The 16,271-nt window shown below is 40.9% G+C and overlaps 1 protein-coding gene across 4 annotated transcripts in view; it reads right to left on the reverse strand.

Annotated features, from left to right (window-relative positions):
• Positions 1 to 16,271, reverse strand: part of exoc6 (exocyst complex component 6) — a 125,987-nt gene that overhangs the window by 99,727 nt on the left and 9,989 nt on the right. For all 4 annotated transcript variants that reach the window (XM_030399349.1, XM_030399348.1, XM_030399347.1 and 1 more), the window contains exon 2: positions 2,775 to 2,946. In XM_030399349.1, coding sequence (XP_030255209.1) covers positions 2,775 to 2,946 — 172 coding nt within the window. The remainder of the gene's footprint in view (positions 1 to 2,774; positions 2,947 to 16,271) is intronic.

A 16,271-nucleotide genomic window follows, 5' to 3' on the forward strand; every position in this document is an offset into this window, starting at 1 on the left:
GACTGCCCCCTCTGCCCCAATTATTGAAAAACAGCAAGTGTGTGAAAACCTTGTGAAGACTTACAGAAAACGTTTGACCTCTGTCATTACCAACAAAGGGTATACAACAAAGTATTGAGATGAACTTTTGTTATTGACCAAATACTTATTTTCCACCATAATTTGCAAATAAATTCTTTAAAAATCAGACAATGTGATTTTCTGGATTTTATTTTCTCATTTTGTCTCTCATAGTTGCAGTATACCTATGATGAAAATTACAGGCCTCTCTCATCTTTTTTAAGTGGGAGAACTAAATACCTTTTTGCCCCACTGTATAAGGGCTTGATGCTTGACAGCAAAGGGGAAAAATGGCGTCCGCCGTCACACCCACCAGGTATGACACAGCTGAATGATTTCAATAACTTTTGTTCTTCAAGGCATGAAGATGATACTGAGTTAATGTGAAGACTGTGGTGTTTAAGCTCTAGGACAAGATAGTTTTCAAAGTAGGTATGAATTTGGGAAAAATGCCGCCACACATCAAAATGGCTGACTTCCTGTTGGAGTGACTTCTTTCCTTCCAATTACAATAGGGACCTCGCAGGTCTACCTGCTCGGGCCCTAATAATGATACTACAGAATAAAAAGAGCCCTTGTAACTGTATCAGTATCGGTGATTTGTGTATTGGAAGTGGATCGGAACTGAAAAAATGTCATGTTTCTATTAATGGTGATCAGAGCTGGAGCAAATAAACATCTGCAGTGTTGCAGGGTTTGAGTATGAATGCCAGTTTCACCCATTCAAACTGAAGACAAAATCCAGATGTGTAGCCATTGGTGAGTGTTTTGTTCAGTGACAAAGAGTTATTATGGAGCGATAATTTTTTTCATGTGTCTTAAGTTTTACATTTCCAATACTTTTTTAGAATGTCTGAACACCTTGGTATTGGTTCACCCACATTGCTGTCACATATCTTTCGGTCCCTACTCTCTATGTCTGCTCCTCCTTTTCATGCCCTCTCTTTTCCCTCTCTACGTCCCTCAGCGCAGCTGCTCAGCCCTGTAATCAGCTCATTGTCCATGAAGGGGCAAGGACAAAAGCAGGCAAATTCAGATTAACCAGGCAGCGGGGACCTGAACCCATCATCAGTGCACTGGGCCTTTCATGTGTTTTAATGGCTTGTGACAGGCTCTTTCTCACAGATTCAGTGACAAACTTCTCGATTCTGGATGGGGATTTTTGAACTCTCGGCTCTTGTCACACAGCTGAGAGCCATGACCCAATTGACCAGTCGCTTTTTGATGACAATCATTTCAACGGTGAAGCTTCCAAACAAGGGGGTACGACTACATAATCCCTGCCTCTCCATTCAGCCTAAGCACCACAGTCAGAGCACTGAGGAGCAAAGAGACAAGTAACATGTCTAGAAACCTAACTTAGATGGTTATCTTAAACAACATAATGCTGCACTGCTCAGCTACCAGCAGATTCAACCTATGACACTTATATCATTAGGCCCCATCCAGAAGTTCTAATTCAAACAGCAAGCACCAGTCAGGCAACTGGAAATAAACAAAATCTTGAAAAAGTGTCTCTTCTTAAGAACATTCACTGACTTGTGAAATGTCTTCATTTTAGGGCTGCACGATTCTGGAAAAAATGTGAATCCCGATTTTTTTGCTTAGAATTGAGATCACGATTCTCTGGCACGATTTTTTCACAAAATGTTTATTGCACTGATGAGTAAAAAAACATTGTAGTATGGCAGAGGCATAAAGCAATGTTTTTTTTTGTTTTGTTCAAGTTCTATCATTGGATGAGAAATTATTTTTACAAAAGAAAAAAAATAAATAATTTGTCTCCAAGATGAGAGGGAATCCTTTAATCCCTCATGTTGAACAGTGTTTATTGGGGCCGTATCTTTGGCTAGGTGATATGTGATAGCTGCTTTGATCGGCTTTCTAAAACAGAGGCGTAATATTCATCGAGTAAACATGTGACGTGACATGAAGCCCGAAGTTGGGCTGGGAACAGTTGACAACAAATTTGTCTTCAAAATAAGAGCTTTACATTGTACCCCATTGTAGTTTAGAACTGGGTTCTTAGCGGGGGGCTTTTACTTTGAAAGCATCCCGTGTTGTAAAGCTTTACCACAGGTTGAGGGAGGAGGCAGCGGCAGTGCTGCGTTTGGGGGCGCTGCACTGCCGCTGCCTCCGTGAGGAAAATAGGAGCATTTGTTTGTGATTCAGCTCGAGATATAAAATGCTCCAGAATCGCTATGTGTAGAAATAAGATCACGTGTATGTGTGAATCGAGATCACGTTTTTTTAACGATTTTTTTGTGCAGCCCTACTTCATTTCATGTCATATTTGATTCTTCTGGATCAGAATCAGAATCAGAATACTTTATTAATATAGGGTTTGTAAAGTCTAGAGTTTAGCTAATGTTTCAAACACTAATTCCTGCAAACTCCAAGGCCATGGAGCCTTCCGAGGATGCCCCTTTAAGTCATGATACTATCACCAGTAATCAATGAGCCATTTACCAGTAGAATATTTCCAAACAGGTGTTTTTGGAGCATTCCACAACTTTCCCAGTCTTTTGTTGAGCCCGTCTCAACCTTTATTCCGCATTTACACATCAGACCTGATGAAAGTTACTTAATTTGGTTCTCCTAACAATCTAGTTGGTAGCTGGTTGGAGTCCATGGCCACTATATTTTAAGATTTAGCAGCCAATGTTTGCAGACCAAACTGTCAGGCTGGTCCTCTTTACAGTCATCTTTCTTACCATCAGTTTCTCTGAATCAGCACGGACTTTGAGGAGCTCGGTGATGGCATCCACAAAGCCTTGGTGGTGGAAATTGCACATCTTCTCAATCTCACGGTCATGATTCCTTATTCGGGCATCCAGCTTTTCCATGAAGCGCTTGTGGGCATTGGGCTGGTCATCATAAATAGACCTGAGAGAGACAAACATGGGAGTTGAAGGAACAGAAGAGGAGTGGGTCAGGCAGGAAATATGGACAAATACAAAACAGTCTGAACCATTGCTTGAATGAAAATTATTTGCTCATATGTCCATCTGCAGCCTGATATAGGTTCCTCATTTCACTCTCTCACACAGTCTACAAAACCCACGGACAGATGAATCAGCAGCTCTTCTGGGAGCAGCGTCTCTCCTCCTCCTCTGGCAGGAGTGACAGTGAGTTACTTTGGAGTAAATATCTGTGTATCAGTGAAGTCAGTGCAAGAGCAGGCATTCTGTGACATGACCGTGAATAATCACATCAAGTCAATAATCATGGTTGATAATGAATAGGTAGGTAAAGGCAGGCACACTATCTTAATGAGCTCTTCTTTGGAATCATGAGAAAGTTTCATCAACAGACAAGGCTGAGTTTAATGCACTTACTGCACATTCTCAAAACATTCTCATACAACCTTAATATTCCTCAAAGTGGAATAACACAATAATCTTTTAATTGTATCTCTTTTAATTTTCAGTTTCATATGGGCTTTTAATTATGACCAGGGCTCGACAGTGTGACTTTTTTGCTCGCATTTGCGAGTTGATTATATTCAGTGCAAACAGGAAATTACATTCAGTCGCATCAGTGCGACTCCGACAGAAACTGTAGTACATGCACCAGTAGCGTCACATCATGGCGATAGGCCACGGTGCAAATATTTGTTTTGTGCCCCTAAACACAGGCGCGAGCACACACACGCACGCACGCACACAAACACACATGCACAGCCACTCGAGAGAACTGCTAATGCAGGGCTGGACTGGCCATCGGGAGTACCGGGATTTTTCCCGGTGGGCCGATCAATAATGGGCCGATGGACGGCCGTTTTTTTATTTTATTTTTATTTATTCATTTATTTATTTATTTATTCTGCTGCGCCTAGATGTTTCTCTGTCGACCCCACGAGAGTGAGAGATTGGCGATAAAATAAAACGGAACTGTCCGAGGAGGACAGCAACAGGACCAGGCTGCCTGCTGGAGGGAGGAAAAAGGCAAGCGAGGAGCCTGAGATAAAAATGCAGGAATGAGTTATCAGCAAACGGGCACGCAACGAGAGAGTGTCCTGCAAAATGATCAGGGCGATGGAGAAACAAATGTACGCCACTGTGAGTGACAGCAGAGATGAGGAGTTTGCAGCGAGTACTGGTTGGCTGAATTGTTTCCTCCGCCACAACAACTTCACTTGCAGAAGGATGCCAGAGAATTCACCGAGAAGCTGGTGAAGTTTGTGACATTTTCATCCCGGATTTTTGTGAGGAAGGAATTAAACGCCTGTCCCAAATTGCTGCCTGGTCTGTTAAGTGACTGAAACAAATAAATGCACCGACTATTATTTGGTATTTTACGGTATGATAACTCTCCCGGCCGGGGAGATATGCATCACAGTGCTCAGCTGCAGACACAGCAGAGAGGTGACGAGACGCGACTCATCATGACTGACAGGCATCAAGGCCACTCAGCGTTACCTGACCAACCCGCCCCCAGCTATTTCATTCACTAAAACAGGGCCTGTGGCAATTCTGGACAGCTGTTTTTTTTCATTTTTCTTTCTTCCTTTATGGGCCCCTGAAGGCGTCTGGGCCCCGTTGCAGCTGCACCGGTTGCACCGCCGATACATACGCCAATGACATGCACCGTTTTGCTGTTAACGTGAGCACTGAGCAGTATTTTGTTTTGGGCAACCCCCTAACGCATTATTTTCAGAAAACGAGAGTATGATAAGAAGGAAGACAGAAACGAGAGCGACAAAGAAGAAGAAGAGGACGAAGAAGAGGACAGGGCGTTAAACGAGGTGGTAGACGAGGGAATAGATGAGCCGGGTCCGTCGGAGAGAAAGGGAGAGGGTGATGCAGGAGTGCTGCCCATATCTGCAGCCCAGTGCGAGAGGGGGTTTTCGGCCCAAAACCGCATTAAGACCCAGATGCAAAGAGCCAGTTATAACATAAAAAAATGGTCTACAGGGTTAGGATTAGGCTAAATAAGTACTTTATTTGTTTGAAAATGACGTTTTTACCAAAATTGTCATTGTGCTACTAAAAATGTTGTGTGCTGCTAAATTTTTCAACATGGTAGCATAGTGCTACTTGGAAAGAAGCTTAGCGTCAAGCCCTGTTGACCCAGTATATCTTTCATATAAAGGTTGCCCTCGCAGTCTGAAACTAACTGGATTCACGAACACATCCATGTTTTGAGCTAAACAATTGAAGGGGTAATGGTTACGTTTTAATCATTAACCAACGTTTGTGTAGTTAGGTCTGTAACACACCTGAGCTGGATGGGGAAACGAGAGATGAACTACGAGCTCGGCAGCCTATGCATTCCTCCACCTGTCAATGATGCACTCTCACCGGTTGTTGTAAAGTATGCTTGTGTTTCAGCCCACGGAATCTATCTTTTAATGCGGAATATTGAGGAATTTGACATAATTTCACTGAAATGCTGTTTTCATGTGGAAGAGGAGCGTATGTCTGGGGAAAACTGCACAGAGGGAAGCAAATCTGGGTGGCACAACAAGCCCCCTCCACAGACTGAATTCCCCCGTCAAAACAATGTAAGCATGGCGAAGCGGCTGTCCACGGCTCCGTCTTCATCGGCGAAAAAACTCGACATTAACCCCTCAGTACAGAGCAGAGCAGTTCCTGAATGACTTTTATGTGTCAGGTGAACTGTTGTTTTGCAAAGAAGCAGACCTGAGGAATCATAATTAAAGTTGTTATGCGTGAGAGTTAGCCACCTGTCCGATTCATATTATCGGCATATAATACCAGAGTGACTGTTAACTGCTGCTAACAGTAGCTGCTGTTAGCTAACTAGCCCCGTTAGCCACAGCCCTCTTAACTGACTCTGCCTGTGCTGGGAGCTCAGAGGACAGGGGGATGGTTGGAGTTTTCACTGCTAGCTGGTTAGTATGCTAACTTGACATAACGTCACGAATATAATTTCTCATTTTGTTGGTCATCTTTGCCAATTTTTAGGGGGCCAAGCCCGAGGGCCGAAGGAATGCGTATTTCCTAGGACCAGCGGTGCTAGGAACCCTATTGTAATTGTAAAGATTTTCATTTTTATTTTTCTCCAGCTAAAAGTGGTGCTGTAGGCTAAACCGTGCAAGGGAGGGTGGTGCAATTTGGAGGGTTGGTCCAGACTCCTGCAAATATCTCAGATACAAAAAACGACATATATCCGCCTGCAGGGGGCGCTATAACCTAGGCCAACACTTTTTTGCCTATAACTCCCACACCGTATGTCGAACATTCAAAAACATTGTATCCTCAGATTCCCTGAATAGAGCTGAATCACTTTGCGATTGGCCACGCCCACTTGCGGTTTTTCGCAAAAACTGGAAAACCTACTTTTTCGAACTCCTCCTTGGGGTTTTGTCCGATCTGCGTGAAACTTGGCATGTACACTCTTCAGCTCGACCTGATCTAAAGTTATCAAAAGAATTTTGCTAGGTCAAAAAATGCGCTAATAAGTAACAAACAAATGACTGTAGATAGCTATAAAAATGGAAACTGTTTGATATCTTGGTCAAACTAAATGCTATTAACACTAGGGATGGGCATTTCAAGCAAAACTACTATTCAATAATCACAGGGAACTAATCGATTATTTTTCGAATCGAAATGCTATACTGCCCCCGTGCGGACGGCGCCAGTAAAACAAAGGAATATTTTTTTTCAGACATGATTTACTAATCGAATATTTATGATTTAACGACTATTCGAATAATCGAAAATCATTGCCCATCCCTAATTAACACCAGATTTGGGATCCTTGGTTGCGATGACACTGGGAAGGTATGAGCTGAATTTGGCGAATTTAGGGGGGTTGGGGGGTTCATAACTGCTTGCAGTTCTAGTTTTTTTTTGTATTTACAACTTAAATTTTCAGAACAATTTTGGTATGCAAACTGGATTTACTGGATCTGCCTGTGAGCTGACCATGTTTTTATTCAATGAAACCCACATGAAACCCATAAAAACACAAAATATACTACTGTATGAAGACATGATGAAGACATGATGAAGTCATGATGAAGATAAAGTGTTTTTGATGCACTTTAATGTACTGTACGGTACAGTATTGAGGAAATGTGTTTGTCACTACAATACATTTAAGGTAATTTCTATTAAATTTGTGTACATTTTAGGGTACTAAAATACTGTATGAGCAGCATTATAGTGGCCTGAATCAATGGTCTAAAGTCTGCCTTCGAATTTGGTTTAACAAATGCAAATCACCATTACTTGAAAGACAGTCTAAACTGCTGAGATGGGTTGCTTTTGATCCCGAATTCAAGCCCGCAAGGATTGACAGGAGGTTTAAACATTGGTATAGTAGGGGGATCACTTCTTACTGCTCAATTTCATCAAAGGGAGAATTTGATAGTTTTCAGAAAATTTCAGAAACATATGGGTTACAAAAATAGGATATTTTTAGGTATCTTCAAAGCAGGTCTTATTTTAATGATGAGATAAAACCAAAAGAGGAGTGGGAGACCAACTTAAATTGACATATATCGACATGTACAAAAATAAGGTCAATAAGAAATGGGAGAAAGAATCTGTCATTACAGAGGAAGAATGGTTAAATAAATGCTCTGTGCAGTCAACTTCCACTTGTTCTGGTCTTTGGAGAGACTTCTGCTGACGGAATATTTGGTTAGATATTTCATAACTTCTAAGTTAAAATGTGTGCAGACAGGGGAGACAGTTAGAGGTTTATGTTGGAGGAACTGTGGTGAACAGCTGGCAGACCATTTTCATATATTCTGGAGCTGCCCAGCTACTCAGCCATTCTGGCAAGAGATTACACTGGTATTACAAAATATCTTTGGTGATGAAATTTACTGCTCTTTCTCTACAATCTATTTGGGCAATATTGCACCCCATTCACTGGTGCGAGACAATTATCTTTTTAAAATATTATTAGCAGCCAGCAAGAAAGCTGTAACCCGAAAGTGGTTGCAGGCCACAGCTCCAACAGAGATGGACTGGATTGATATCGTGACTAATATTCAAAATATGGAAAGGATGACCTTTTTGCTAAGTCTAAGGATGGATAACTATTTGCAGTACTGGGAAAAATGGATTGTGTTTGTGACCACAAGAGATGCTTACTGAGCCATTACTGTATAAACTGACTTGTATCACCATCAGTATAATGTCTGTATGAATGTGTAGGTGACCAACTGTTCTATGTCTTTCTGTGTGTTGTATGTCATTTATGTTCTTTCTATAAAAATAAAGTACAAAAATAAATAATAATAATTTGTGTACATTTTAGTCATTTACATTTAAAACACACCATTTTTGGTAGTATAATAAGAGTAAAAGGTAAAAAAAAACGGGATTCCCAAAAATTAAAACGGAATTCCCAAAAATTACAATGGAAAAAACGGAATTTGGGAAAAAATAAAACAGATTTTATACGGCCCTGGCTTAGTTTAATTCCTATCAACCGCATTACGTGGCCTGCTTAGCTCAGGGATCATTTCTCCACATAGACTGTTATTACGGACACCAGGGTGGGAATTTCACGGCGGCCATGGCCGCCATTGCCCCGCACTTTGGCCTTGATGCCCCGTGAAAAAAACAAATCATCGTACGGCCACAGTGGCCTTTGTGCCCCTGGTGGGGTCTCATCATCACAATGATCTCACATGAAAGCCTCTTACACAGCAGCAGCATCTCAAAACGGAAGAACGACACTTACAGCACAGTTGCGCAAGCGAGCTCAGCCGGTTTAGATATGATACGTAACTGACTTATGTGGCATGATTTAGTGCAGTAAAGTTGGAAATATATTCACAGATTCGAACTTCCCGTATCAATAACTCATAAGCGAAACATTGTTAAAACACAAACGACGACTCTATACTACCGTTGTAAGGTAGACAACAAGCTACAACCATATTTTCGTTAAAACAAGCGCTCCTGGAGGCTGGACATTAACATTGGTCTCTATGGTCAGCCGTCTGTGAGACATGGGCGCAGGGACCATCTACAAAGTGCAACACTGAAAATAGATACTACAAAAAAATATTCAATAACTTCAGTATTATTCAGTGTAGTGTCACCAAAATCCACACATCAGTGGTCTCCTGCTGGTTATTCTACAATTTTTTGTTTAGAAAAAATGTGCTTTGGCATAATTTTGGGGAATTTTTATTGGGAGAAATATTCAATAACTTCACTAATATTCAGTGTAGTGTCACCAAAATCACCTAACCCTAACCCTACTTAAAAAAAATGTTTTCTAATGTAACAATAACTTGATATTGGTATTAAAAAATATTTGAATACATAATCCATGTCTTATCATAAATAAGGATGTTGGTATCAATCTGAAAGGTAAATCATCAAATTTTACTCAGTGGCCTTTATGCCCTGTCATGTGGCCTTGGTGCCCCTAAAAAAAAAAAAAAATTTTAAAGTGAAAGCCAAATGGCCTTGCCCCTAAAATGACAAAATTCCAACCCTGGCGGACACACACCACTACATTCTGAATTGAGTTGGCGCGATGGCAGAGAGCCAAAAAAACGTCTAAAGACAGAGAACTGTCCAAAGATTGGGATCATTCACATTTAAAAAAGAAGATAACAAAGTGTAATGTGCCCACTGCAAAGCAGAACTGGTGTACCACAAGTCAACAATAGCCCCATTCACACTGGCTTTTGGGTGCAACTTTAGTACGCCAATTCCCCGCCTTCGTCTCAGTGTTAATCTCTTGGAGGCGGCGAGGGGTGGAATTTCGCTCCGGCCCTGAGACGCCTCTGGAGGTAGTATCAGGGCCGTATTATTGGAGAACCGAACCAGTGTGAACGGATAAGCCGACTTCACGTATAGGGGCGTGTTGATCGGACGGTCAGTTAACTACACGGGTCCTTCACTCAACAAAGCAATGTTACATGACCAAATAGAAGTAACGTAGTGACTCTAACTGTCTTTGACAATTTATATGAGGAAAAAAACATATACGTGGAGAAGCGTCCGTCCTCTCGCCTGTCCTGCCGAATCTTCTTCACATTTCTGCCCGAAAAAGAGCGTCTGTCACCGGCAAAAACTTTAACTCACCGAGTGTTTGTGATGAAAATAAATCACTGCGATAATCAGCACTCCGGACCGAGACTTCAATGAACTTTCCCCCAAAAAACATCCGTCCCGCGAGTGAGGGAGTCAGATTGACAGGGAGGACACGGGGGAACACCTTGAACGTCATCATCATGACGTGAACCGTCACGCCTCTTTAGGAGCCACAGCGGCGGCTTTCTGTGTGAATTCACGGCGGTTCGTCTTTAAGGTGGAGCTGCTTCGCTCTGTGTGAATCACCATCGGCGGAGAATTGCCGAACTGCAGCTGCGGCTTTTATACGTCTTCTCCTGTGTGAATGGGGCTAATGATTCAACATCTGAAACGAAAGCATCCAGCTCATCAAACGTCGCCGACACAAGCCAACTTTAACAATGATGTTAGCTAATTAAACGTAGCCTACCATCGCTAGTTAGACTGTATGGTATTTATAGAGGCTGTAGTCTGATGTCGGTATGACTAGATGTCATAATAAGATGTGGAAACTAATTTGTCTTAAATTGCAAGAGAGTAATAGCCTACACTAAATAACTCTCTCTACACACACACACACTCATCTCGTCTTTCTCACTCACACACAAAAAAACACACACCCTTACTCCCGGTGTTAGGATTTTTTTCAGGAATAAAGGCCAATTGCTTAGTCTATTTAACAGGCCTGTCATTTTCGTTATGCATTTTTGTTAAGATTACTCAATTAATCGATGGGATAATCGGTACAGTACTCGATTCTAAAAATATTTGATAGCTGCAGATCTAGTGTGCACACTGAACAACAGCACAGCAAAAACAATGAGAACCAACTGTGCTGTTGGGAGGCCTCAGTGGACAGTTGTTTGCACATTATTGTAAAGAACCCTGCTATGAATCACTATAGGTCATCCAACAACCACACACACACACACACACACACTTGTCTGTCCTATCCTGGCCTGGCTTCAACAGGCACAGATGGATGTGTGTGTGTGTGTGTGTGTGTGTGTGTGTGTGTGTGTGTGTGAGAGAGAGAGAGGTTATGATGGCTGAGGGAGGAGAGAAAAGCAATGAAAATGTGGTTGATGAAGACCTTGTGGTGAAAAGAAACAGTACTTCTGCTATATGGACTTATTTTTGATTCAGGAGAGACGACGTGTTATAAACACAGTACTGTGTAAAACATGCCAAGCAGTTGTTGCAACTTCTACAGAGAACACAACCAACCTCCATCACCACCTGCAATACAACCATAAAGACCTTCACCAACAATTCAAAACTAAAGTTAGCCATTACAAACTGTATAGTTAATAATATGCAAACTTTAATATTTGTTTATTTATCACAAGTTATATCGTCATCGCAATATTGAACAGTGTTATCGCACATGGCAGATTTCCCTCATATCGTGCCGGCCTAGTAGAAACAGTCTGCATGCCTTTTTGCTTGCTTTTATACACCTGTGGCCATGGAAGTGATTGGAACACCTGATTTCAATGAATATTGAAATCAGTGAATGAATATTTTTAGCAATATAGTGTATCACCTCCTTTTAGAGTTTTTGAATGTCTATATCTGTATCTATACCTATTCATTGGTTTATTCATCTACCAAAATCCATTTGCACTGAAATAATAGTAACGCTTCCCACAGGAAATTTGGGATTTGTAAAGATTAAGTTATCACAAAGCATGTAATTAGACCCATTGTTCAAATCACTTGGTGGCCCTAATTGTAACACTTCACTGACTGTGAAGTTGCAAAACTAAAAAAGTAGCAAGGACGTGAGCTTTTTCAAAACCCTGAGAGACTACCTGCTGTGAATGAACGCTTCCACCTGTTTTTCTCTTTTTGTCCTCTCTCTTGCTATGTATTCATTTATCTTTAATGTAAATAGCTCCCTGCATTGTTCTTACACCTGATTTTCCTTGTTTTAATATGTCAAATCTAGTTCTGACACAATGTTTCCACTTTCTGTGTTTACACGAGCAGTATGTCACATTCATCTGGTACATCAAGCAGGAGGCATGCACATCATGTGAGATGCTTCCATGAGGTCAAACTCAGGGACTAAAACCAAATGACACACTATGTCCAAAACAGAACAACAAGTGTGTCTACCTTCAACTACTATATGACTTTAAAAACACGGCCAGTTTAAAACCTTATTAATCTGTCCAAATGCTGTTTGTTACATTATACAAGACATATCATTAAGAAAATAACTAGTCAACGGCATGGCCCTCACCCTAACCCTGCAGTGTACCAACAAAAGCAGCTAACTGTCTGCTTTTTTGCTTTCTGAGTTTCCCTGAGTTGCAGGAGGTGAAGGCAGGTACATTCCAGTTGCTGTAGAACTGGGGCAGGGTTAGAATCTTAAGAATTTGCATATCAATAAAACATTACATAGATTATGAAGCAAAGTTAGAGAAGCAAAGAGCTACATCCAATCCACTCTAAAGCCACTTGGAGACGGTCATTGTAATTGTGATGAACAGAGATTTAGGGGTTTAATTGATGCCAGGAGAGGTAAAAATTTGAGGAAAAAAGGTAGATCAACAAGCACACCTTCTTAGACACAACTAAGGTTACACCGCTCATTCTACAGCCATAAAACAAGCAGTAGGTAGATGGTGTGAGGAAATAATGAATGAGCTTCCCGACCCCTACAAAAACTATGTGGCCTTATCTCTGCTGGAGTAACTGCTCCATCTAGTGACATCATAGTGAAATGCAACCTTCATAATTCAGGATAAATAAAATTCAGTCCCAGTCATCTGTATTGACATGGACAGGATCATTTTGTGATATCTGCCCATCTCTGACATTCATTTAGAAATGACCTGAAAATTTCTTAAACAACACCAGAAAAAAAAAAACAGAGGTCCTACTTACTGATACAAAATATGAATCCCGTATAGCTGATGTACCATGTACATTAACCCTCCATCAGCAAATATGGTGGTAACTATTGTGTCTGTTGATTATAGTTGGGGGCCTTAAGCAAATAAATAGGTCATTTCGCGCGAATTCATCTAAAAGCGCCAAATTTGGCACAGATGTAGCTCAGGTCATACTGAAATAATTTAGCTAGGGCGCCGGAGCCAGCGACCCTCAGTATGGAGGACCAAACCTGACATAAGTATAAATAAATAAATAAATAAATAAATAAATGCATAAATGCATAAATAAATACATAAATAAATAAATAAATGCTGAAATAAATGTATAAATAAATAAATGCATAAATAAATACATGCATAAATAAATGAATAAATAAATAAATGCTGAAATAAATGTATAAATAAATAAATAAAAGTATAAATAAAAGAATAAATGCTTTTTATTTATTTATACATTTCTGTTCACCTACATTTATTTATTTCTGTATTTCTGTTCACCTACATATATTTATTTCTGTATTTCTGTGTCCATATGTAAATGAGGAGGTAGGAGGTCCTAACCTCAGTCAAGAGCATGATTGGTCAAATCGGAGAGCCAGACAAAAGCAAACGATTCCTGATCTCAAGCCTCGCTCTCTGTAACGTTGTAAACAGCTCCAGTTAGCTTAATGGCCTCGACCAGTGTGACAGGTTAACTGGCGTTCATTTTAACTTGCGAGGGTCCGAGATGTGCTGGTGGTGTGGTTTGAGAATCCTGTCTGGAGAGCCGTGTCCGCTAACCAGGAAAAACATTCTGCTCATCGCTCCAAGTCATGTATACGTGTATTCGTTTTGACGTGGCTTGAACACTTCTATCCACACGGAGAAGTCGGGGCTGCGACTTGCAAACCACTGCTAGATGAGCGCTACAGAGCACAAAGATGAGATACAAATACAAACTTGATGTCTATTTTACCTTTTTTGACCATAGGAAACCCACTGGAATACTTACATTTATGATTAGGTATATCAGGACCCCCCCAAATTCCCTAAATTCAATATGGCCACTGTCTGAAAAAGGGTTTTGGCTACAAATTTTTAACCAATGTAGTGTCTATTTTATGTTTATTGACCACAGGAAGTCCATTGGCATATTTATATTTATGCTTGTGTTGTGAAGCTAGACATCACCTTTTCTAGAATGGTACCAAGTCTTTTGAGAACCTGCCTCCCACCCAAGCTGCACTGATTCAGCACATTAAAAGAGCACTGCTGCAGGCCAGCTTCTACTGGAATCAGGTAACCGCTGTCCAGCAAGCACATACATACATACATACATACATACATACATACATACATACATATATATGTGTGTATGAGTGTGTATGTATTTGTGTATGTCTCTGTGGAGGTGGGAGGGTTGGGTTCTTTTGATTTTCTTCTCTTGATTTTATTTGCTGTTTCTCTCTCTGTAAGGCACTTTGCGCTACTTTTTTGTATGAAAAGCGCCATACAAATAAAGATTGATTGAGTGATTGAATGTTGATTCATTTCCTTATAAAATTGAAATGCTTTCAGTGTACCACAGGTACATTTTAAAGTGTAATCATATAAGGAAGAATAATACACAATTTTCATTGCAAGGCAATATTTATATTATGTCAAATTGTTAAAAGAATAATATAGTCAATTTGTCCGAAACTCTTAGAGTTTTGCTTAGCATAACAAAACAGCAATAACATGAAAAAAAAAAAACAGTTGAATTCTCATGGTCTCTCTCACATGAATTATCATCATCACTCACAATCACCGGATCGCTTATCGTCTCCACCATCATTGTTTGTACAAGCACCCTCACATGCACATATAGAAGTGCAATGAACTCCGGCTTTACAGCACTTGCAGTGCCCTCTACATGCTTTCTTGCAGCCACAGTGGAGGAGAATGGTGCAGGCTTTACTGGCGTCTCTGAGATTAGTCCAGTAAGGACCCCAAGTCTTACTCGTGGATACCATCCCCATGCATCGAACTCTGGGATATCTTGCTGGACAGCGGCTACGGTTAGCAGTTTATATTATATACATACATATATATATATATATACACACATATATATATATATATATATACACACATATATATATATATACACATATACATATATATATACACACATATATATATATACATATACATATATATATACATATATATACACATATGTGTATGTATATATATATATATATATATATATATATATATACACACACACACACACACACACACACACACATATATATACACGCACACACACACACACACACACACAAGTACCGGGTTGGACCCCCTTTTGCCTTCAGAACTGCTTTAATCCTCCGTGGCATAGATTCAACAAGGTACTGGAAACATTCCTCAGAGAGTTTGGTCCATATTGACATGATAGCATCACGCAGTTGCTGCAGATTTGTCGGCTGCACATCCATGATGCGAATCTCCCGTTCCACCACATCCCAAAGGTGCTCTATTGGATTGAGATCTGGTGACTGTGGAGGCCATTTGAGTACAGTGAACTCATTGTCATGTTCAAGAAACCAGTCTGAGATGATTTGCGCTTTATGACATGGCGCGTTATCCTGCTGGAAGTAGCCATCAGAAGATGGGTACACTGTGGTCATAAAGGGATGGACATGGTCAGCAACAATACTCAGGTAGGCTGTGGCGTTGCCACGATGCTCAATTGGTACTAATGGGCCCAAAGTGTGCCAAGAAAATATCCCCCACACCATTACACCACCACCACCAGCCTGAACCGTTGATACAAGGCAGGATGGATCCATGCTTTCATGTTGTTGACGCCAAATTCTGACCCTACCATCCGAATGTCGCAGCAGAAATCGAGACTCATCAGACCAGGCAACGTTTTTTCCAATCTTCTATTGTCCAATTTTGGTGAGCCTGTGCGAATTGTAGCCTCAGTTTCCTGTTCTTAGCTGACAGGAGTGGCACCCGGTGTGGTCTTCTGCTGCTGTAGCCCATCCGCCTCAAGGTTCGACGTGTTGTGCATTCAGAGATGCTCTTTTGTCTACCTCGGTTGTAACGAGTGGTTATTTGAGTTACTGTTGCCTTTCTATCAGCTCGAACCAGTCTGGCCATTCTCCTCTGACCTCTGGCATCAACAAGGAATTTGCGCCCACAGAACTGCCGCTCACTGGATATTTTCTCTTTTTCGGACCATTCTCTGTAAACCCTAGAGATGGTTGTGCGTGAAAATCCCAGTAGATCAGCAGTTTCTGAAATACTCAGACCAGGC

Source organism: Sparus aurata, chromosome 20, assembly GCF_900880675.1.
Source record: "Sparus aurata chromosome 20, fSpaAur1.1, whole genome shotgun sequence".
NCBI lineage: Eukaryota > Metazoa > Chordata > Actinopteri > Spariformes > Sparidae > Sparus > Sparus aurata.